We start from the raw sequence: 25,344 nt of genomic DNA on the forward strand, positions 1-25,344 counted from the left end.
CCCCCCCCCCCATTTTAGAGAAGTGGGGGTTAAATAATAAATAAATGTTATAGGACATTCTTATACAGATTGACTGAGCCCCACGGTAAGCTCAAGAAGGCTTGTGTTGTGGGTACTCAGACAACGATATATATAAATACTTATATACATAGAAAACATCCATGACTCAGGAACAAATATCTGTGCTCATCACACAAATAAATGCCCTTACCGGGATTCGATTTCGAACCCGGGACCGCGGCGGCGCAGCAAGCAGGGTCACTACCGACTGCGCCAGACCGGTCGTCATTAGAAAGTCGTGGGTCGGGGTTAGAAAGAGACAAAAATTACCCTATGTCACTTTCCATCCCTTCAACTATCTCCACTTAAAAAATCACATCAATACGTCGCTCCGTTTTGCCGTGAAAGACGGACATACAAACAGACACACACACTTTCCCATTCATAATATTAGTATAGTATGGATTCGCAAAATAAAATACAGTATCATAATAGGCCTTTTTATCAAAATAATTAAATAAGTATGTATGAGTTAAATTACCACTGCAACCCGTCACTGCAATGTCACAATTTCGATTTCTTTCAACCCCTTTTTGCCAAGTGTGGCACTGAAACATGAGTAGTTTATGTGCTCTGCCTACCCCTTTATGGGATACAGGCGTAGTTATTTGTATGTATGTTATGTGCTTATGTGAGTTAAATTACACGTACTTAAATGTCAGCATTCAATATCTAGGAATTGAAGTAAGTACCAGCTATTGCAATTTTAAGCAGAACAAGTGCGGCAGAAATGGCAGATACATACTTCTGCTCAAAGACCTTTACAGGGGACAGCGCAATCACATTTTTGCCATACTAAATTGAACCTTATCACTGAGACAGAAAGGTGATCATATCAGACTAGCGAAAACGGTCCACATGAGAGGGCATTGTTAGGGCGGTGTCCCTCTCGCACGTTTAGTAGTAGTATTTTTATCTGTATATTACCTGACTTTATAACTTCTTATATTATTTTAGTGTTATATTCAAACTAGGGTTTCGATATATTTTAAAGAATTGGCAAATAATTAGGTATAATGTAATTATTTTGATGCTAATTAATCAAAGATTTGTATAATTAAAAAATACCTTCAATTGGGTATTAGTAGATTTGGTAGTAACTTTGAAAATTGACTGGTATCCCCAATTTATGACAGTGATGACGTCACTGAATAATGTTGACATTGTCAGTAAGTGCGAGAGGGACACCAGCCCAAACAATGCCCTCTCATGTGGACACACTTTTTGACCTAACTACTCATTCTGGTTTAACTATAATTCTGTGCTTCTGCTACTGTTGCAACTAGCCGACTGTTCGAGTAGATTCTTGGGTGGCACATCGTAACTATGATGAATTACCTAGTGACCTATATGAAACTGAGACTTAGAACCGTTGGAACTCTGATAGACGTTTACGATTGATGTTAAAGTACCTACTGGTCTCCCAATAGTCTCAGCGGAGTCACCCAAAAGAGATTTTTTTCCACTTTTAAATTTATTATAAGAATAAACAATACCAATACCCATGTAGGTACATATCATCTGTTTCTGCACGCAATCTTGCCTTTTACTAAAAGAAGTATCGCCTTTGTGAGCGACCTTTAACATCTTTAGCGTAACCTTCAAGAGAAAACTCCACGTCTGTATATCTATGAAGCTCTTACATTATGTATGCCTGTACATCAATGCAGCAAATACGATATTATGCGCATACATTTAGAGTATCGTGATGCCACATTACCCTCTGCAAGTAACGACGCGTGAAGAGTGGCGTCTAATAGACCCATCGGCCTAGCCGAATGACAATTGACGCTAGACGCCGATCAAAACGCAGTCTGTCTCTGTCACCCCAATCCGGAATAGCGATAGAGATAACTCTACGATAACGATATTATAGTAAGCGTTTGTGGATTTGGCTACGTGCTCCTCGGGGGCGGATTCTGCCTTGGGTTATTTAGGTTCTTTGGAGATTAGCCTTTTAGGTACTTGAGCGAGGTTGGTTTTAAAGTCAAAATGTAAGTAGGTACTTTCTCTTGGGTTCTTCATAAAATTAGCTTTGAAAAGCAATTCGGATAACAATCGAGGGTGACCTAAAGATAAAAGTTTCGTGTAAGTATTTTTACTAAGCTATAAAAGAGTACAGAATTACAGATGTAGTGAATAGTTTTCCTTCATATTTTCCGTGTAAAGCGTATTTTGTCATGCTAGAAGTAGTTAACGTCATCGTCAGTAGGTACTTCTTGTACTAGACTACTAGCTTGGTCAACGAGCGATTCTAGATGGAATGGTCGAAAGCAGAAAGTTTTATTACGGGATGTTGTTAGGGATAGTCAGGAGACATACATACTAAAAGTCCTCGGACTTTGGACGTGAGCTCGAAGAGGGGAGGATGAAAAAGGTCCCATTTTTTGGTTTTTTGCTCATACTTCAAAAACTATGCGTCATACCAAATTTTGGATTACTACACTTCGAAAGCTTATAAAATTCTCTATAACTTTAATCTAGAAACTTTTTTTCTATTCTTAACCATTATCTAGGTATGAGCTCTTAAAAACTGTCAATTTTTAAAAATTCGTCATCCCCCCACTTTTTGCTTTATACATACATACATACATACAAACAATCACGCCTGTGTCCCATGAAGGGGTAGGCAGAGCACGTGAAACTACTCAAGTTTCAGTGCCACTCTTGGCAAATAAGGGGTTGAAAGAAAACGAAACTGTGACATACATTATACATTGCTTGTTTATACATTGATCCATATCTTGAAAAATATTTATCTTAGACAAAAGTTTTTTTTTTTTAATCTTGTAGACCATTCAAATACCTTTCATAATATGTGTACATATGCTGATGTGTCATGTACCGTTGAACAATTATGCGACTATAAAAAAAAGTCAATTTTAGCAATTTTTTCAGTGAACGAAATGAAACAACAAATGTACGAGTATGTGATAAACGTGTAAAATATGTATGTAATGAACTTGATTATATTACGATGCTGTATACATGTATTTACACAACAGGTAAAAGTACAATTAGCTGTACATAAAGGCCTTCTCACACCCACATCCACCACTACTACAATATGTGTTGCACCGGCAAAATATTAACTTCAGTATTTCTTCCGTAGCAGCTGGTACTTTGGTTTGCATAGGGATCAGTAAGTTGCTTTCGTTCCGTGCCCATCCCCATTCATCATCCTTCTTGCGTTATCCCGGCATTTGCCACGGCCCATGGGAGCCTAGGGTCCGCTTTGACAACTAATACCAAGATTTGCCGTAGGCACTAGTTTTACGAAAGCGACTGCCATCTGACTGTCCAGCCCGAAGGGTAACTAGGACTTATTGGAATTAGTCCGGTTTCCTCGCGATGTTTCCCTTCACCGAAAAGCGACTGGCAAATATCAAATGACATTTCGCACATAAGTTCAAAGTTACATAACTAACATATTTGTTCTCGTAATAATAACATAAAAATTCGGATTTGTTTTAACGAAATCATTAAGGTTATTTCTACATTCACGAGAATTTAAAATTCATAACAGTTTATGATATAAGAGTACTTGATCCAGTGTACGAGTATTTTAGCGCACTTGGTCCAGTATTCGTCAAGTAAAAACCTTTTTTTTTACGTTAAAATTTGATTTAAAGTAGAATAGTAGTAGAAAACTTTTAAGAGTTAGGACATAATTGTAACTTAATCTGTTATTAGCAGTTTTTACCTCCGAAATAAGTTAGTTAGTTGTATTAGTATTCCACACTTTTTTTTACCTCCCTCCACTATAACTGCACGGGGTACAGTGGTGTATGTGACTTGTCTCAGTATATCTATACTGTTCGATATTAAAAAATATGTTCTTAGTTGCATCAGCATGAGTTGTCAGTGGAAGGTATACCTAGTAAATCGGAAAATTGTCGCTTTTCTCAGTCTCAGTACACTTAGGAGGTATCGATATATTACTAACTGTCTTCTGGGCCTATTTTTTTTATGTATAGCTAATTGTAATTATACAGCATCGTAATACAATGAAGTTCATTAAATAGGTACATATTTTACACGTTTATCACATACCTACATTTGTTGTCTCATTTCGTTCACTGAAAAAATTGCTAAAATTGTAATTTTTTTTAAAGCCGTATAATTATTCAACGGTACATGACACAGAAGCATATGTACACATATTATGAAAGGTAATTGAACGGTCTACAAGATTTTTTAATAAAACTTTTGTCTAAGATAAATACTCGTATTTTTCAAGATATGGAGCAATGTATTTCGTGGCACTTCATTACTTTCTGTCTTGTTGTTATTATGTGTTCTTTGTCTTGTCTGTGTTCACGAATAAATGTTTATTCTATTCTATTCTATAAAGCAAAAAGTGGGGGGGTGACGATTTTTTTAAAATGGACAGTTTTTAGGAGCTCATACCTAGATAATGGTTAGGAATAGAAAGAAAGTTTTGAGATAAAGTTATAGAGAATTTTATAAGCTTTCAAAGTGTAGTAAACCAAAATTTCGTATGACGCATAGTTTTTAAAATATGAGCAAAAAACCAAAAATGGGACCTTTTTCATCCCCCCTCTTCGAGCTCACGTCCAAAGTCCGAGGACTTTTAGTATGCATGTCTCCTGACTATCCCTAACAACATGCCGTAGTGAAACTTTCTGCTTTCGGCCATTCCACCTAGACCCCCCTTTTGAGCATTCATTGACTGATCTATACTAAAATAGCATCGCACGTGCGTTCACGTGAAAATACGACAAAAACATTTTGAATTACATCTGTAGGTATCTACCTACAATAGATACCTACAGTTTATACAGTGCTCCCAATAGTCCCAATAGTAGAGAAGCTGCCGAAGTTAATGTTAATGATTAGGTAAGAAATTGGTACCTACCTAATATAATGCTCCTTTTCGGTGTCAATCGTGAAATAATGTATCCAAAGTAATTTTCTTTCAGCTTGTCTAATAAATAACCTACCTTCTGAAAGATTAATTTATGTTTGTTCAACAAGGCGCGGCCAAAACTCATCAGCAATCAATAAACCTAATCCATCATAAAATACTGTTTTAAAACTTCGCCGTAAACACTCGAATTGCGACTTGAGGAGAAGTTGACAAAATGTATTTTAACAAGCGCGTAAATTCGGGATTTATTGCAAAACTTGGAGCTTGTATACATTAAGCATTTCCTCTGCGTCAGTGGATGTATTGGATAAATTATCTATGTTTACGTAGAACTTACAGGCATTGTGGGTTGATAATTACAATATGTACCTACCTACAACCCTTAACTTCGCAGCGCATCTAATGCAGCTAATACCTACTTTTTTGAAGAACCCCATAGCTGGGCACCGTTAATCAAATAAGTAGTTAACTTCTATAATCGCTAATCCGTTACTGAAAAAGTTAACTTCGTTAATCGTTAAAGCGATACATTTCGACAAATTTAACGCAAGTTAACGTTAATCGATAATCCGTTAATTTTTCCGCTTTTTAAATATATCAGTTACTTTTGTGAAAGATTTATATATGTAGCGATATCGAACAGGCAACTGAAACAACGTGAACTTATTTTGCACGAAAACATAAAAAATCCAAAACTCAGCTACAGGGATGTGGGTACAAGATTAAAATTTCCACAATCCACTGGTTGTTGCGTATTGAAAAGGTTTCAGGAACGCCTAACTTTAGAACTAAAGCCAGGAATTGGTGGGTTGCAGGGTACAAAGGATAAAAAAAAGAAGGAACGCATCTTAAGGATATTTGCTTCAAATTGTATGATGTTACCTCGTGACGTGGCTAAAAAGTAAAGATGTCCCAATCGTATGTTCAAAAGGTGAAACGTAGAGCAGGGCTAAGAAGTTCTAAAGCACAAAACGGCACCAGATCGGGATGCAAGGCAGAATTCAATAGCAAAAACTCGATCGAGAAAATATACGAAAATTTACTAACAAAATTTGACTGCGTTCTGATGGACGGCGAAACTTACATAAAATCCGAATTCTAACAAATCCTTGGCCAAGATTTTTATACTAGCAAAAATAGCACAGAGGCTCCCAAAGCCTGATAAATAAAAAAAGATATAAGTTTCCAAAAAAAAAACCTAGTTTAGCAGGCAATTTGCAGTTGCGGGAAAAGAAGCAGCTCTTTTGTCACTACCGGAACAATAAACGGCAGCATCTATCAAAAGAGTGCTTACAAGAGCGGTTGCTTCCGTTTTTTAAGAAACACCACTCCTGGCCTTTATTTTGGCCAGACCTTGCCAGGTGTTACTACGCGAAACCTGTCATGGAGTGGTACAAAGCAAATGGTGTAGCCGTGGTACCGAAATATAGCTATCCACTAAATTGCCTAGAACTCCGGCCTATCGAGGAATATTGGAGTATAATGAAAGGATTTCTTAAAAAGAGAGGCAGGGAGGTTAATTCCGCGGAGGAGCGGCGAAAACTGTGGACCTGGCGACAAAGAGGTATCCTGACGTGATGGTGCAAACTCTTATGAGTCGTGTTCGAAGAAAAGTAAAATCGAGGGCTTATTCGTCGAGAAATCTTGACTAATTATGGTTTGCATTTAAAAAACATTAAATTTGCTCATATTTAAATCAAACATCTTTTATTTATTTATTATATTTTTTAGGGTTCAGTACCAAAAAGGTACAACAGGAACCCTTATGGTGCCACTCTGTCCGTCTGTCTGTCCGTCTGTCACATTCCTAAATATCTCGAGAACTACTAATGCTATCAACTTGAAATTTGGAATAGTTATGAACATTGTAAACCTCTACAAATAGAAAGTATAATTTTTTTAAATATATTAATTTTAATTGTAGAAAATGGCCAAAATGAAAGGGGGGCAAACTGTAAATTTCAAGTTACTAGGTCAAGTGGGGTATCGTTGGAAAGAGCTCAAATTGAACGTAAATAAGCTATTTTTTATAATTTTTTTGTTGTGAAAAAAAAGAATTTTGAAGGAAAATGTAAAAAAAAAAATACCGTTCCCCCCCCCCCCTTATCTCCGAAGTTTACCAACGAAAAATTATGAAAATTTTAGTAAAGATTGGTTTTATGCTAAATATTACAGGAAAAATATAATCGTGTTTGTATTTTGAATACTTTTTTTTTAATTCACAAAAAACTTTTCAGATTTTTACTTTCAATTTACCCACCCTTGCGGATGTATACCGTACTTCAAATTAATACGAGATGTTACGTAAACCATCTTCTGTCCAATAAAGTAAAAACTGTTTAAATCGGTTAACATTATAAAGAATTATCCCTGAAAAACCAGGTCGCGCAAATTAGTTAGCAAATTGACCGGGAGATGGCGCTATACACAATAATACTCATTAGTGCCTATACTTTTGTCTTCTAGTCAAGTCATTAGAGTTATATGAAAATATGAGATTATTTTTACTAGGTAGTTTGAAAGAAAGTTTGTACGGAACCCTCGGTGGGCGAGTCCGACTCGCACTTGGCCGGTTTTTTTTTATAATAAACATTTAAGTGTACCCCATTTTTGGCGTGTTCAACCTTTATATACGCATATATGGATCAAGGTAATTGAAACGAATACTTTCATAATTTTCAATTTATTGTATAGATATACACATTCGCATATAAAATTGTCTAGTAAGACTATCTAATAAATTAGACCTAAGCCATTTCATACATAGTTGCTATCTGGTGGATTTGTAAATATAGATAAATATAACGTACCCTCAATGTACACAATATCTATTAAATATCGTAACACCTTAATTTTACAATAATTATATGAAAGAGTACACAAACTATATGAATGTTAGAATCAACAATAAAATGTAACTATAGGTACATAATTGATATTTAAAAACTGCAAAATTCATTAATGAATGGCATGAAATCAGTTCTTACCAAAACAGTTTATGTTCCAGATTCCAAAAAGATAAGTGCAAATATTTTATAAAAGTTGGTTTTTTTTTGCATTTTTTGTTGCAACATATAATGTCATATATTTTTTTAAACTTCCCTATTTCAAACACGCAAGTCTGGACTAATCGTGCAGATTATAAACACACGAACAATAAATGTTACAAGCGTATGATTTCACAATGCACATAGTACGAGGAAATAAAATATACCAATATGGCTTGTGCACTCTTAGTAACAAAATCTCACCATTTTCAGATAACTAGTCCAAAATCGCTGAAACATTGTTAGACTTGACACAACACAATTTTACAATACAATTGACGTACAAAACTTAATACACTCCCATTTGGTGGATAAACATATCATAAATTATATTGCGAACATATACTTCACGGAATCTTGAGACCATGAGGTAATCAGCAGTTTGCAAAACCTTATATACTATTGGTCGCTCGATTGAGAGTGGCAGTGCATGTTACACAGTTGATTATTTTATATATAAATAGCAAAAAGGCCATGTGCAAAAGGACTTTTGTCCATGAATTTAGAAGATTTTTAAAAGTTTTCTTTTGCTTCTACACCAAAAGGGGAAATTTGAAGCATAACAAATAATGAAATAGTGGTTTATATAAATCTAAATTATTGCTTTTATTCCTGTTATATTGTTGAAAATTCAAATGGAAGTACAATGGAAAATTTAATTTTATACATATAAAATGGAACTATAGTTACGACAGTCTCCCAGAATCAAACAGGGTCAATAAATATAATGTATATTATGCATGATAAGTATCATTAGACAATTCCTTACGTAACATTAGGGAGCCTGCACACTTATCGACTAGAATCAGCTCACCATCAGCTGCAACTGCTACAATACAATATTACAATGATCATTTTTTTAATAAGTAAGGAAGGACTCAGCTATAAGACACTTGGCCATGGAGAGAAAGAGTTATCCATTAATTGATCATTTCTGACTTCACACTGCCCACAAGCACTTTTTCTAATAGAAAAAGCCCGTGCCCACTTAGAAAGCATGTTCTAACTACGTCTCGAGTGGCCTGAGTCGAATTGATAAGTGTGTTGACTCCTTTAGCTGATTGCTCATGGGATATTTTGCCATTTTCCATATTAAAGGGGCATAATCGCGTACATCGCACTTACAAAGACAAAATACAGCAATTTTCAATAACAATGCATGCCTTATGTTGTCTTCAAAATACAATTCATGCAATCTTTGTAGGACTGCAGGAAACCGAGATTGAAAGGTACCGAGTTTGATATTATGAGCATGTATAATTGCAAAAGTTGTTAGTTATGCGACCTACTTGGAGTTTGCTTGTCTACCTGTGAACAAAAAGAGACATTAGTTTAAAATTGGTTAGATATTAAAATAATCGAAGTTATGTTATGGCTCAAAAATAGAATTCTAAACCCATTATAAGAATCACAACTAATATGTTTGCTTTTTTTTCAGGTGGAAATCATGAACAAATACACATTGTATTTTATTTGACAGTGGGTCAGCGAGGGCAATAACTAGCTCCCCATGCTGCTAATTGAACACTGTCTTAGTAGACCTTCCCTCCATTTCGAGGTTGCGAGAAAACAGTAATTATTAACCAAATTTTTATGTTATTCAATACTATATCTCTATCCAGGATCAAAAGCATGTATTGGACCAAAAAACTAGATAGATTTCAATGAAACTTCCCATACAATAAAATTAAGATAACACCTTGTTATAAGACAATTTGGTACAGCTTTACATAGTTACTTTACCAGATCCGAAAACCTTCCCATTTTACCATGTTTTATTTGTTTTCTGTTAAATTCGACACGTCGTTAACCCTAACGACTTCGTGTCGAATTTAACAATTAAGAGGAACCACCAGGTGTATGTAGAGAATTTTCCCACATAAGAACATGGGGAATGTTCGGTTCGGTTCTCATACCAACGAAAAAATATTTTCCATAATGATATTAATGATACAACTATCTAATTAAACCCTTAGGGCCAGTTGCATAAAACAGTTAACAGAAACATCAACGTCACACACAGCAGAATTATATGGAAATTCCAATACAAAAATAATTACAAACGCTAAATTCGGTATCGGACAGTTTGGTCACACCTCGGACACTGGCGATCAAATATATGAAAGAGGCTCGTTCCTAGCACACAGTCTAAGCTCGTGTAGGTGAACGCGTACTATGCTTGTATGAGTGACATATGACAGGTCGACTGTTCGCGTTTTTGACAGGCGGTAACTGTCAGGTAACCGAGAGGGGGTGGGCGGCGATTTCAGCGGGGAGCAGGAGTGGTCATACTGTACGATAGTACTCTTTATTATACTGTGGTTTGGTGTAACCAACCCTTATTCATAATGATAACAAATAGTGTTTACCTATGCTATGATAACAAGAGACAGGAAGCAGTGGAAGATTTCAGAAGAGGACTTCGTCAAATGATGAGTTGGAGTTGCCGATATAAATAAATAAGAAATAATGTAGGTACTTGGAACACAGACTATTAATAAGTTACTAACGTAACAGATCCTTCACTTGCCCGCAAAATTACGAATACGCTTTATTTAACTAATACTAATAAGTTATGGCATTAAGACCCCTTACTCCTTAGAGCGCTCATCAATTTCACGAAACGGCCATCGATAGATGGCGTTGGCGCTCGGTACGCGAGCACCGGCAACTCAACGCGCGTTTCAACGCAGACACGAATAATCTTGATAGTTTTGAATTAAATTGCTAATAACATAATTTTCAATTTTATATGGGGACTCTTTATTTAATTTCATATTCATGGTATGGTAGTAGTAAATAAGGTATATGAATGTAGTAAAAGTATAGTATTAGTCTACATGTACATATATAAATTCAGGTTTCCTAATTGATTGATTCAACAACCAACACCGCTGAGCCGAAACTACGAAAGCTAGAAAGTCGAAATTTGTATAGATTGCATTAACAAAATTTCGAAGAGATAAGAATCGATTATGAAAATTTACACCCCTAGTAGAGGGAAAAAGGGGGTGAAAGTTTGTAGCGGGATCAATTTGTTTTTTTTTATTAGGAAAATTTTAGTTAGGAACTTGAAATTAGAGAATAGTTTAATAGTGATTTCTGTTTTTTAGAGTTCCGTAGTCAACTAGGAACTCTTATAGTTTCGCCATGTCTGTCTGTCCATCCGTCCGTCCGTCCGTCCGTCCGTCCGCGGATAATCTCAGTAACCGTAAGCACTAGAAAGCTGAAATTTAGTAACAATATGTATATCAATCACGTCAACAAAGTGCAAAAATGAAAAATGGAAAAAAATGTTTTATTAATGTAAAGTGTAAAGTGGGGGCTGATTTTTTTTTCATTACAACCCCAACGTGTGATATATTTTTGGATAGGTATTTAAAAATGAATAAGGGTTTACTAAGATCGTTTTTTGATAATATTAATATTTTAACTATAAAACTCCCGACGTCGCCCGCGCCGCCGACCCCCCCTGCGCCTGTCCTCAGCAGCCGCGCGCACCGAGCAAGCGCCCGCAGTATGCGTCGCGCTCTCGACATGTAAAGGCGGGGTGTCGCTACTCTTGAGAAAGGTTCTCGAAATTGAACCGAAACATGTCGAACGCTATATCGACTTAATACGTGAGTAACCCGCTTAAAATATTTTTTAAATATTAATATTTTCGGAAATTATCACAGTTATACTGACTTTCATATTTTTATAAGAACAGCATGCACTTACGTCCAGAACAGTGACATTTGGTGCATTGGAACTGCTCATGATGTGTCACTTTTTAACCGTCGCCTCAAATCTGAGAGATTTGAGGCGAGGTTCTCAATTCGTCTGTATGTTTATTTATTTTTTTCATTTTTTTATGTTTGTTCCTCGATATCTCCGTTGTTACTGGACCGATTAAAAAAAAAATTGAATGTATATGAATACAGATTGGTCCCATTTTTCTCAGAACCCAGTTCTGATGATGGGATCCTGGAGTAATCGAGGGAACTCCTCGAATCTGAAAGGCATACGTATGGTGATTTTTGTGTTTTTAAAGGAACAGCATGCATTTAGGTACGGAACAGTGACATTTGGTGCAGTGGAACTGCTGATGATGGCCAGAACGGAACTTCTCAAATCTGAACGGCACGCTTATAGTGACTTTGGTATTTTTATAAGAACAGCATGCACTTACGTCCGGAACAGTGACATTTGGTGCAGTGGAACTGCTGATGATGGTCAGAACCGAACTCCTCAAATCTGAACGGCACACTCATAGTGACTTTGATATTTTTGTAAGAAAAGCATGCATTTAAGTTCAGAACAGTGACATTTATTTAGTTATGTTTGTTAAGCATAATTATTGAGTTTTCAAGTCAAAGTTTGTCAAGCTTCGATTTCTTATAATCGGATTCATGAGGAATTGAGAAACTCCTCAAACCTTAGCGTTATACGTATATTGATTTGTGTTGCCATCAAATAATTAAAGCATTAAAAGCAGTTTTAAAAAATACCTACACATTTCTACATAATCCAACATTCGCAAGTAGCTTTCACCACAACCCGAAAGGCGGCGGTTTTTTTTTCTTAAAAAATATTAAACGTTTTTTTATGGGATAGGAGGCAAACGAGCAGATAGGCTGCCTGATGGTAAGCGATCACTACCGCCCATGGACACCAGAAGCACCAGAAGTGTTGGAGGTGCGTTGCCGGCCTTTAAGATGGATGTACTCTCTTTTCTTGAAGGTTTGATGGTCGCATTGGTCCGGAAATACCGCTGGCGACAATTCATTCCACAGTTTAACTGTGCATGACGTGACCAAATTTGCAAAACGTTGCGTCTTAGAAACATTTTAAAGGATGAAAATCAAAATATGTACTACATGTTCGTTCTAAAAGTAGCTGATCAAGCATCGTCGGTTTGGAAAGCCTGCGGTAAAATTTTTGCTCATTACTATACATATTCGATTTAAAGGGTTTTGAGATTTAGGAAATAAAACAACGCTTCATTAGATTTAATTTAATAGCATTATGTAATTATAATCTCAATGTAAGTGCAAGCAGTCTTATTTACAATAAACTTAAAAGCGGAAACAAATATATGCAGAAAGAAAAAAAAGAAGCTGTCAATACTGAATCCCCTAGGGTGGCTATGTATGAATAGCACAGAAAAGTATTAAAATAAAATAAAAACCGGCCAAAAGCGTGTCGGGCCACGCTCAGTGTAGGGTTCCGTAGTTTTCCGTATTTTTCTCAAAAACTAACCTATAAAGTTCAAAACAAATTTCAAAGAAAGTCTTTGTAAAGTTCTACTTTTGTGATTTTTTTCATATTTTTAAACATATGGTTCAAAAGTTATAGCGATTATTTCCGAAAATATGAAAATTATCAAAAATCGATCTTAGTAAAACCTAATTCATTTTTAAATACCTATCTAACAATATATCACACGTCGGGGTTGAAATGAAAAAAAAAAATATCTGCCCCCTCTTTACATGTAGGGGTACCCTAATAAAACATTTATTATTATTAACGACCTTCCACATATTTATAATGAGCCCAAACATGATGGGGTTATGATGAGGAGAATAGCAGTTCTGTTGACCACCTCCTGACTCCATCATGAGAACTTGGACCTCGTCTAGTTCGATGGTGCTCGTCAGCCCAAATCTAATGAGCCCGAACATGATGGGATTATGATGAGGAGAATAGCAGTTCTGTTGGCCACCTCCTGACTCCATCATGAGACCCTGGACCTAATCTAGTTCGATGGTGCTCGTCAGCCCAAATCTAATGAGCCCAAACATGATGGGGTTATGATGAGGAGAATAGCAGTTCTGTTGACCACCTCCTGACTCCATCATGAGACCTTGGACCTCATCTAGTTCGATGGTGCTCGTCAGCCCAAATCTAATGAGCCCGAACATGATGGGGTTATGATGAGGAGAATAGCAGTTCTGTTGGCCACCTCCTGACCCCGTCATAAGACCTTGGACCTCATCTAGTTCGGTGGTGCTCGTCAGCCCAAATCTAATGAGCCCAAACATGATGGGGTTATGATGAGGAGAATAGCAGTTCTGTTGACTACCTCCTGACTCCATCATGAGACCCTGGACCTCATCTAGTTCGATGGTGCTCGTCAGCCCAAATCTAATGAGCCCAAACATGATGGGGTTATGATGAGGAGAATAGCAGTTCTGTTGACCACCTCCTGACTCCATCATGAGACCTTGGACCTCATCTAGTTCGATGGTGCTCGTCAGCCCAAATCTAATGAGCCCGAACATGATGGGGTTATGATGAGGAGAATAGCAGTTCTGTTGGCCACCTCCTGACCCCGTCATGAGACCTTGGACCTCATCTAGTTCGATGGTGCTCGTCAGCCCAAATCTAATGAGCCCAAACATGATGGGGTTATGATGAGGAGAATAGCAGTTCTGTTGACCACCTCCTGACTCCATCATGAGACCTTGGACCTCATCTAGATCGATGGTGCTCATCAGCCCAAATCTAATGAGCCCAAACATGGTGGAGTTATGATAAGTAGAATAGCAGTTCTGTTGAACATCTCCTGCCTGACTCCATCATCATGAGAACCAGAACCTCATCCTGGTCCCAAAATATAATAATAATTCAAACTCTCAACAAACTTCACGTATAACTTAAAATCCAAAATCATATGAAAAGCATGTCGAATGCTAAAATTGCATAAGGTGTAAAAAGGATCAAGATTTGTTTAGTCGCAGTTTACGGCACTTCTCGGAACTATCGAGCTGCTTACGAAAGCTAGGTGCGCCGGACGATCAAACGCAGGTCCGTTGTCTTCGAGCGCTCGGCGCAGACTGAGCGGGCTCGCGTTAGCACTAGGGAATGCTCCCGGGAATTCCCGGTACCAAAAGTACCGGGAAATCCCGGGATTTTAGAACTCTTTGGGTACCGGTACTGATGTTATAAAATCCCGGTTCTTCGGTACTTTTCGGTACTGAAAAATGGACAAAGATTACAAACTAAAACGCATTTAATCACTTCAAAAATTTGAACGTAAACGATGGAATATCGATTGAATGCTGTACAAATGTAATGTAAATAGTTTCAAACGCGTTAGACTCGTCCCGCTCGGTATTCATCGGCTATGATCGGGACCTCGGCCGCGGTTATACTTAGAGGGTAAACCAAACTAACTTTGCTAATGTTAGAATTAGTTGAGGTCTGTAATGGTTTCTTGCACATGTCGTCCAGGTTTTTGAAAGTATGCTTAGAATGCAGTCTGGTATACTATAATTTTGGTCCTAATAGGCGACCGGAATAAAATTCTAACAATATTAGCCACCAAATTCTAAAAAACCCTTTACTCCGAATCTCCCACACACCCACAGTCTGTGCCTGATTTAGAAGAAAGCTTCAAAGCTATCCCGCCAGTTACGGAACACGAAGCACATATGGCTCTTCAAAAAATGAAGTACGGGAAAAGCCCTGGCGAGGATGGAATCACCACCGAAGCACTGGAAGTAGGAGAACATACTTTGATCCCGTATATCACCAAACTGTTTAATACTATAATAAAATTAATAACCACTCAAACTTTTCGACAAAAAATGTGCCACTCCAACATCATTCTCCTTCATAAGAAGGGAGACAAGTCTGATATAGGAAACTCCCGTGATCCCGTCCTATCAGTTTTGTCTCTGTATGATATTTCTTAACATCGTAGAAGATCGTATCTCGGGAACACTCGATCGGCACCAACCGCCCTAATAGGCTGGATTCCCTTAATCAAATTATCGAAAAATGACAAGAATACAAAATCCCAGTTTACATCGCATTTGTCGATTACTCTGACTAAAGCTTTCGACAGTCTTCGTCACAATTCCATTTTCACAGCTTTACGCAATCAAGATATAGATCCCAGTTACATTCAACTCATAACTTAAGCGAAAACTATGAGGACATGGGACACCACGCTGCGCTCCAAAACAAAAATAGTCGACGTAGTTCGGAAAGCGGCAAAGCTGAAGTGGGACTGGGCCGGTCATGTCTGCCGAATGCCGAACGAGCTATGGGCCAAGATTACCACAGAGTGGCAGCCCAGGCCAAAACGGGGACCCGGCAGACCAGAGACCACGTATGTAATTTTACAACAAATGTACTAGTAAACCCTCAGTACCGAAAAGTACCGAAGAACCGGGATTTCCCGGTTCTTTCCCAGAACCGGAAATCTCAGTCCCGGTTCTGGGACTGGTACCGGTTCTGCATTCCCTAGTTAGCACAGTGTCTTTTATTCGAATTTTAGGTGTTTTAAAAACATATCTATCGACAGAAAGGTATGTCTTATATGTATGATTTTTTTCTTATAGGTCAATAAGAAGTTCTAGTTTAGGATAATATTATTTAAGAGTTACAAAAAATGCAGGAATCGCAGGAAAAATACATAATGTAAACCTCTTTTTATCGAAAAAATGGGGAGGATACGGAAGGTTATTTATCCACCATTTCAAGTAAATCTTAAAATGTCAAAGTATTAGCTAACTCGTACAGGATATAACAAATAGGATTGTGATCATTTATTACCCCAAATAACATTTTTAACAGCACAATCACGATTCTAAACGAGCTATCCCACTATGAAAATTGAAAACGTCTTCCGAAAAAACTGATTTTTCGGAAGTATAAAAAGACATATTTTAAAGTAGTACCAATTGACTTTCTAGCTTAAGATATGTACTTTTAGGAACATTATCATTTTTTTAATAATCATTTATAGTTTCTTTATAATTTTGAATGAAAAAGGTTCTATTTTGCAAAAAACGCTCGTCTTTAGGAATAAGGCCTCTTAAGTTCGCCTATTGTAAATTGTGTTTCTTTGTTCAATAAAGATGAAATAAATAAATAAATGTTACTACGTAAAACTCAGAAGAATAGTAGGGACGTGCCACGCGACTACACAGGCGGGCGTGTGGCGCCCCTCAGCCACTTGTTCATTCGAATGAACGGCAAGCGTGTAGGTACTTAACGCGCGACCGCGAGCGAGTGACGTAGGGTAGGCCTGCTTGAAATCAAACTTCGACAATAAAGGCTATTTTATTTTATTATAGAGAAGGAAGTCGAAAGACGAACTGAAAACGCCTGGAGAAGCAATTGGTCCATGAAACATATGAAAGGTGTGCATACTTCCAATTCTCACCTACGGTGCCCAAACTTGGTCTTTGACGGCGAGTCAGAGGTCCAAACTCGGGGTTTGTCAGCAAGCTATGGAGCGCAGCATATTAGGTGTAAAGTTAACGGATCGTATCCGGAACACCACGCTGCGCTCAAAAATAGTTGACGTAGCTCGGAAAGCGGCTAAGCTGTAGTGCGACTGGGCTGGTCATGTCTGCCGAATGGCGAATGAGCTATGGGCCAAGATTACCACAGAGTGGCAGCCCAGGCCAAAACGGGGACCCGGCAGACCACGTATGCGATGGCGGAACGAGCTAGACTCCTTTTTGGAAGAATGGCCGAGGACTTCTCAACACAGGGAAGAATGGAAGAAGCGGGGGGGAGGCCTTTGCCCAGCAGTGGGACATGACAGGCTCTCAATAATAATAATAAGCCCGCGGGGGCAGCTTGTGGCGAGCTGACGGTAAGTGGCGACACCGCGGACCCCTATTCCAGAGGGCACTTCCATCTAGCCCTCGCCTCTGCGCTTGCCTTAACCGGCCGGCCGTTAAATAAAAAAATAAAAAAAATAACGCCGGCGGCCTGCTGAATGGAACACCAGGAACCAAGCTACCGCAGACTCACCTCTCGACAACCTTTTAGCCACTCTCAAGTGTTGCTCTGTTGTCGCACCGTGCGTGCGGCCGTTTTGCAGGGCCCACTCAATGAGTTGGCAAGTCACCGCCTGTCTTCTACAATTCCGAGACTAATTGTCACGGCAGGTGTCCGATAGTCTCCTACCATAGCCCATTAACCAGTCCATCCAATTTGCAAAACAATAGCCTCATGACCTTAGTTCCCATCGCAACACAAAAGTGTTGCACTGCAATAGTCTTTGCACCTGGCGGGGACCATCTTCGGGTGTAGATATCACATTGTGCGCTCGGAGATGGTATCCGCCACGTGTATCCCTTGCCTTTAGATTAAAATGTCTAAAAGGGCCTCTGTGCTGTTAGCTTCGGCCCCACGCATGCCTCCCAAAGGTCCGGGACCCCACGGGCCCGAGATATATATATATTTATTTATATATTATATATATATATTTATATATTTATTTATTCATACAACATACAAGCTTACAGTATTAAAACCAAGACGCTTACATGCTACATAATTTACAATTTACTTACACAAAAACAAATACATATTTAAACATTACACACTTAAATTTAAAAACATATATAACCCAGTCAAAAATGACCCTGGGGAGTCAAAAAATACGTCAACCTGAGGCTGTTCGACTGAAAGTTGATTTAGGAGTGAGAGTGCCCGATTGGTGGGAGCATTACCAGCTTGCCGCGTGCGCACCCCGCCTGCGGCAAACAGTCTTCTTCTGCGTCGTGGCGGCAGAGCGCCACCCTCATTGGCACCAGGTACACACGTTCTCGGCGCCTGAGCTAGCAGTCCTATCCGCTCAAGCACCTTACTGTTATTAATTCTATTACGCAACAGGTTATAGTAATGCATTACTAATAACATTTTCCGCCGTAGTTCTAGAGTATCTAGTCCTACCATTCCAGACACAAATAATGAGGGAAAAAGTAGTGGGTAGTATCCGTACGTCCTTTTGTAGACATAACAGGCAAACTTTCTCTGTATCCTTTCCACCATGAGAGAATACTTTGCTTCATGAGGATCCCAGATACATGCACCAAACTCCAACCTACTACGAACATACGCATTGTACAGAGTCATTGCCACTTTAGGATTCTGAAACTGCGACGCAGTTCGCATGATAAAACCTAGCATTTTATTAGCACGCTTACAGATCTCAGTTATATGCGCACGGAAATCTAAATGTGATTCTAAGGTCAAACCAAGATCGCGGACCACATCGACCCTCTCTAGTGGTACCCCTAGCAGATGATATGACGAGGGGGTTTTAGCTGCACGTGCTCTGGAGAATGAAATCAGCTTACATTTAGTGACATTAAAGGAAAGCCGATTTGCAATACTCCAGGCCGCAACATTGCTGTCACGCTGTAGCGCTTCACAGTCTGCCATATGCTGCACGCTTCTAAACAGCTTTAGGTCATCCGCGAATAGAAGGCACTCTGCGGTGGATATCACATCAGGTAAATCATTTATCATGATGTTAAATAAAGTAGGACCCAAGGTGCTGCCCTGGCTTACTCCTGATCGCGTGTAGTATGGTACTGTTTGGCATCCATCCATCTGGACAAACTGACTGCGGTTGCGTAAGTAGTTGGAGAGGAACCTCAGAAGCTTTGGTGTAAATCCCAAAGCAGAGCACTTCTGTAGCAAAATGTCATTACTAACCAGGTCAAAAGCTTTGCGGAAATCGAAGTAAGCCGAATCTACCTGGTGGCCCAGTTCCATTTGCGACATAATGTAATCAACATACACAATAAGGTTAGTAGTGGTCGAACGGCCTTTCCGAAATCCATGCTGGGAGTCAGCCAAGCTCACTGCAATCTGCCGGCTAATATGTCTTTCGATCATCGTCTCAAACAGCTTCGCAAAAACTGAAAGAACCGCTATTGGTCGATACTCGGTAACTTCTAATAGATTTCCTCCTTTGGGTACTGGTGTCACGCGAGAAATTTTCCACCTTGCTGGATATTGGCTAGATGCTATGCTAATATTAAATATGTGTAGCAAGGGGACCTCTAGTGCAGATATGCAATCTTTAACAAGGTAAGGAGGAATTCCATCAGGACCGGCAGATGAACGAGCCCTAAGCTTTTTGGCAGCGCCGCGAAGTTCCGACCCAGACAGGCTTTCTAAAGAAATATGAGCCGCATCACGAGTATTTCTGCTTGATGCTGCTTGCGACGACGCTTCCTCAGGATCTAACTTAGGCACATCATTCAGAAACACTGAAGCAAAGTATGAAGCAAAGGCATCGGCTGCTTCTTGCCCAACCACTGACTTTCCCGCATATTTATACTCCTTACAGGTGGACCTTTTTTTAGCTTTGGACTTTACATAGGTCCAAAATGATGCAGGGTCTTGGCCTATATTATGCTCCACTCGGTTGATATATTGACGATAGGCGTCATCAATTAACATTTTGACATGAGACCTGTAGTACCTGAAAAGCTCTCTGTTAAACTCTTCACCTTTCTCCTTGTACCGCTTTAAATGAAAATACTTATATTTAATGTTCCGTATTATGTCAGCTGTATACCAAGAAGGATAAGTGTAGCGAGAAGCTTTGAACGGTGGCTTGCAAGGGACATTATTCGTGATGCACGCATACAACTTTGTATAAAATACATCGACGGCGGTATCCACATTATTTTCTGCTAAGACTTCTGACCAGTCAATGTTTGCAATATCAGAATACAAGGTAACAAAATCAGCCTTGCGAAAGTTCCATTTAGGGGCAAAGTTGTTATCATAGGCTGGAGTTGGAGGCTGTTTAGAGGGTATGGCTCCTCGTGGCACCGACAGTGTCACCTCTAGCGGAGGATGATGCTCGTCAATTGGTACCAATGGCTCCACATCATCAGTCACACTCACTCTTTCAGGTTGTAAACCAGTTAAAACTAGATCTAGAACTCTCCCATGAGCATTTTCTACACCATTAAACTGGTTCAATTTACAAAATTCAACGAATTCATTAAATTGATTTCTTACGTTTAAACTACAGGAATACAAATTAAAATCCCCTATCAAAAGTATGTCTAAATCTGGGTATTTACAGACAACATTTTCTAGACAAGCCAAAACACTTAGATATTGATTGTCTTTATAGTTAGGTGGGAGATAGACTACACAGCATAAGAATTTTACAATTTTACTTTGCACTATCGCTATAATTATCTCCATGTAATCTTCAAGACCATCAATATCCACTATGCGATGTACAGAAAAGCAATTTCGGACAGCCAGCAAGACGCCACCCCACCCTGCGTCGCCCGGGCGATCCTTCCTTAATACATCATACTCATGCGGGAACAGCTCGCAGTCCATAACTGAACTAGTGAGAAACGTCTCTGTAAGTGCAATAATTTCACTAGAACACGTTAACATATTATTATAAAATGAGTTAGTTTTTGATCGCAACCCACGCACGTTTTGATAATAAATGCAAATATTTTTAAGCTTATTATTTAGTTTACGCTTGCTTTTGCGATTTCCTTCCTTGGGTACGAAAAAATCTCCACGGCTTAACACAAATGTCCTCAGCCCACCTGGCTGGATCCATAACGCGCTCAGCAAGGGACGAAGGAACGCTGAGCTTGAAAGACGCATAGCTACCTTTGGGATTGAGTGCCTGAACCGTGCAAGTATTCTCACCACATATATTTTCCAAGTGCGCACGAACTTGTTCAGCTGTAGTACCAAGCTTTAGGTAGTAAACGTGGATAAGACTCGGCCTTTCGGCTGCTTCTAGTTGCGTCGCGCCAGGAATTGCCGTACCTCTAGTCACCCCTGGGGACTTATTACGCGATCGGCGCTTCCTCCGCACTTCTGTAAACTCGCCTTCTTGGTCTTCTTGAGCACTGTTTTCAGGTGTTTCTGTTACAATTTGTTTTCCCTGCTCGTGCGTGGCGGGTGCGCACGTTGTTGTTTCGTTTTCGCGCCTTTCAGATGGTCCTAGTTTTGGTTGCGCTGGCGGATATGATTGAGGTAACTGCGCAGGCTTTTTGGTAGGAACGTGTTTTAGCAAATCTTTAGTCACAGGACTCTGCTTGTTGGGGATATGGAAAAGACAGACAAATAATAATAATAATATAGTGTTACCTCTTCTTGGGCCCCTCGTCCTTGGCCTTCTTCTCGGCCTCGCGCTTCTTGGCGGCCTCCTCGCGCTGCTGGCGGATGATGGCGAGGCGCGCGAGGTCGGCGCGCGCCTGCTCCGTCTTGCCCTCAGCGTGCGCCTTCTGGTACGCCGCCGCGGCGCGCTGCCGCTCGATCTCTTCGCGCTCGCGTCTGTGCACAAATAAAACCTTATGTTTTCTCAGCTTTTTTGTTATCTTCTTCTTCGTCGAAACCTGATGACTGAGGGTCGTGATCGCCGTAAGTCGCTGTACGTTGCAGTACCCTCCGCCGATCTTTTAAGTGCGTTTTCACATTATCCGATCCGATATTGGATGTAGGACCGATATCCCATACATTACAGGCGCCATCTTGGATTTTTTCCATTGAAATCCTTCCGACATCCGATATCGGATAATGATAATGTGAAAACGGACTAACGCGTGTGACCTTCATGATTGTGTTGAACCAGCACGTAGGTAACACACGTCACGCATTTCACTCTGTGGGCCCGCCTAATCAAGTACCTATTAGGGCCAGATATATCAATCACAGTTAACAGGCACATCAACGTCACGCAGCAAAGTGTATGGAAATTCCCATACAAAAAATTTTGCGAACACCAAAATCAGTAACAGACGGTTGGTAGCCTTTTGACTTATGACATTTTACTTGACACTTAGGTACTTAATTGGGTCATTATCCCAATTTATTTTCAATTAATTCTTTTTTATGCCAATTTTTATTTTTAATTTTAAAAACTCAAGAGAAAATATCAAACAAACACAAAATTTTATAAGAATCAGTTGAGAATTCCAACCTGTAGAGAACAACCAAGAGAGAGCAAACAAAAGCAATTTTGAGACACCATATGCTCATATGCTGCTTAAATAACACTACTATGATATACTCACCTAGATAACTGAGGTTTCTCTCCTTCTCCTAGTGAGGTGTTCAAGTTGGACAATTTCTTGTTCTTCTTTACCACTCTGTTGGGATTTTCTACTTCAATTAATCCAGAGACTCCCTTTGCTTTTGTAGGATGCTGAAAAACAAAATTATTAAGTTGTTATGATTTCCAAAGTTTTCTTATGAAATTTAGCAAATTCTGATGTACTGATCATAACAAGTAACATTTCTAGCAATAAGATAGATAGATAAAAACTTTATTGCATAAAAATATCATGACAAAAAAATTAAGAACTAGAATATAACTTAGGTCTACAAAAACAATTACTAGGTCTACAAATAGTAATTTGACAATTTAGATCTTTTTTATCACAACACAAGTGCGAAAAGGCACCGACTCAGCAAGTGCCACAGACGCCAGTGCTGGTATTCTGTCGGGACCTAGCAGTGCGCGCGCAGATCTGTGTATAAGACTTCTCAGTCATTTGAATTGATGCTATCAATACATATCAGCAAAGTCACCCATAGAACACTGTTAAACATGATCCATTTCAATCTCAATAATCCAGCACTGTTGCTGACATGGAGGTAATATGGTGGAAACTTCAGAATACTGGAAATTTTAGCCAATCCCATAATTATATTTGCAGGTCTTTTCATGTTACATTGTCTTTGAATAACTTCGTCACACCTCGGACACTGGAGATCAAAATATATATGAAAGAGGCGCGTTCCTAGCAAACAGTCTAAGCTCGTGTAGGTGAACGTGTACTATGTTTGTATGGTCGACTGGTCGCGTTTTTGACAGACGGTAACTGTGAGGTATCCAAGAGGGGGTGGGCGAGACTTTCAGCGGGGAGTGGGAGAAGCCATACTGTACGATAGTACTCTTTATTATACTTCACTTCGTAATATTATAAATTTGTCCACATATAAATTCTAATTATTGAGTCAAACATGCATCAAAGTATAAGGAGGAGTAGGTACCAAAAACTAGGAGTAAGTGAAAATTAATAATATAACTGACATCCTACTCCTAGCACAAAATATAATAAAATAAAAAGTGCCTTACATCTTCATCTGAGTCACTTTCGTCACTGCTGCCCGAGCCAGATTTGTTATCTGCCGATTCCTCCTCGCTGGAGCTCTCGTCTCCTCCATGCTCCTTTCTCCATCTGTAATTAACATTGAGACAAACATTATTGATTTTATTATTATTCGTCGACTCCCATGTGTGAAATAAAAAAGCTAAATTCTCTAAATTATGGTCTCTGAGGAGATGAAGATGTTAAATCAAGCTGCACTTGTAAATACTAACTCATACTCACTATTCAAATACTGAAATGAAACCCTGAACACTGTACTCAAGATTTTTTTCTGAATATGACAGAATTTATAACACCTAAACCATTATTTAACAATGATGATGAAATCTTACATCATTTACTCAGGTATTCATTGCATGAATCATATGGTATATTTGTATTTATGCGAGATTTCATTTCAAAGGAACGAATGTTACAACTTTTGTATTGGTACAAACTGTCAATGTAATAATAATGTAATAATAAGTAATAAAAAGATAGTTGTATTCAATACTAGTAGGGTATAAGCTTAATCAGTACTTGCTATATATGCGAAGAAAGATAGGTTATAATAGTTTGTTTATTGAGTTATGACAGAAGAACGCTAGCTATTTTGGCATTAACACGAACTACTGCCATTGCATTGAGACGCAAAATATTCTTACTTTTGTTTCAACTCCTCCTGCTTTCGTTGTTCTTCCAATTCCTCGGGGCTGGTGAACTTGCGGTTGCGGCCCTTATGATTGGTGTATTTACCTGGAAAACAAAAAAATCATGACGTGAAAACAATAAGAAAGCACATTTTATAGTAACATTGGATCAACATTGAAAAATACAGGATTTCATTAAGCGTACTTACCACGTGGCATGTTGAATTAAAACAAAACTACTTAATATAAATAATATTAAAACAATTTTATTGGGTCGTTTAGAGCGCTAGAAGATTTTAGTCAGCAAATTTTATTTCGTACAAATTTAGAGTTGACGTTCTTGCCGGAACTAAAGCACAGATAAACCAAAAATATTGAATTTAATATGATACAGACTGCCACAAGTGCCACAGGCAATCAAACATCACACTGAAAAAAGTAGTACACCAACATAACCAAAAAAGTTGAACAAATAAAAATTAATATTCATCTAGTTGTTTAGTAGTATTTTGAGGTGAATTATATATATAAAATTCGATATAAGTAAAATTGGCATCTTTTATGTATATATTCATCTAATAAAAAAGTAGGAGTAAGTTGACATGACGTGTTATGAGTTTTAACCAATGAACCAATTTATGAGAATTATGAGATTACAAAATGGTCGAATATTATACAAGAATCTTATATACCATGGATATTGCGTGCCGACCAATGAGTTGAAGCCAGGTTCATTCACCTTTACTCCTATGTTCTATCTCTTTCCGACACTGTGATGTATTGCCAGATTAGTTACTAAAAAGAAA

At 38.7% G+C, this 25,344-nt stretch overlaps 1 protein-coding gene across 1 annotated transcript; it reads right to left on the reverse strand.

The window, feature by feature from the left end:
- Window positions 1-7,618: 7,618 nt before the first annotated feature.
- Window positions 7,619-24,889, reverse strand: LOC125233372 (28 kDa heat- and acid-stable phosphoprotein). The gene is made up of 6 exons (XM_048139366.1): window positions 24,748-24,889; window positions 24,554-24,644; window positions 23,876-23,978; window positions 22,809-22,939; window positions 21,883-22,068; window positions 7,619-9,306 (listed from the first exon to the last, which is right to left on the reverse strand). The coding sequence occupies exons 1-6, from the start codon at window positions 24,755-24,757 to the stop codon at window positions 9,303-9,305; spliced, it is 525 nt and encodes a 174-aa protein (XP_047995323.1). The 5' UTR covers window positions 24,758-24,889; the 3' UTR covers window positions 7,619-9,302.
- Window positions 24,890-25,344: the final 455 nt, after the last annotated feature.

Source organism: Leguminivora glycinivorella, chromosome 14 (assembly GCF_023078275.1).
Source record: "Leguminivora glycinivorella isolate SPB_JAAS2020 chromosome 14, LegGlyc_1.1, whole genome shotgun sequence".
NCBI classification, from domain to species: domain Eukaryota; kingdom Metazoa; phylum Arthropoda; class Insecta; order Lepidoptera; family Tortricidae; genus Leguminivora; species Leguminivora glycinivorella.

What these genes read in the sequence shown, in the direction of transcription:
- LOC125233372 (XM_048139366.1), bottom strand. An exon ending in CAGGAGGAGTTGAAACAAAA is followed by an intron (nt 23,979 to 24,553) that starts GTAAGAATATTT and finishes TGTTAATTACAG; the next exon opens with ATGGAGAAAGGAGCATGGAG. An exon ending in GAGAAACCTCAGTTATCTAG is followed by an intron (nt 22,069 to 22,808) that starts GTGAGTATATCA and finishes ATTTGTGCACAG; the next exon opens with ACGCGAGCGCGAAGAGATCG.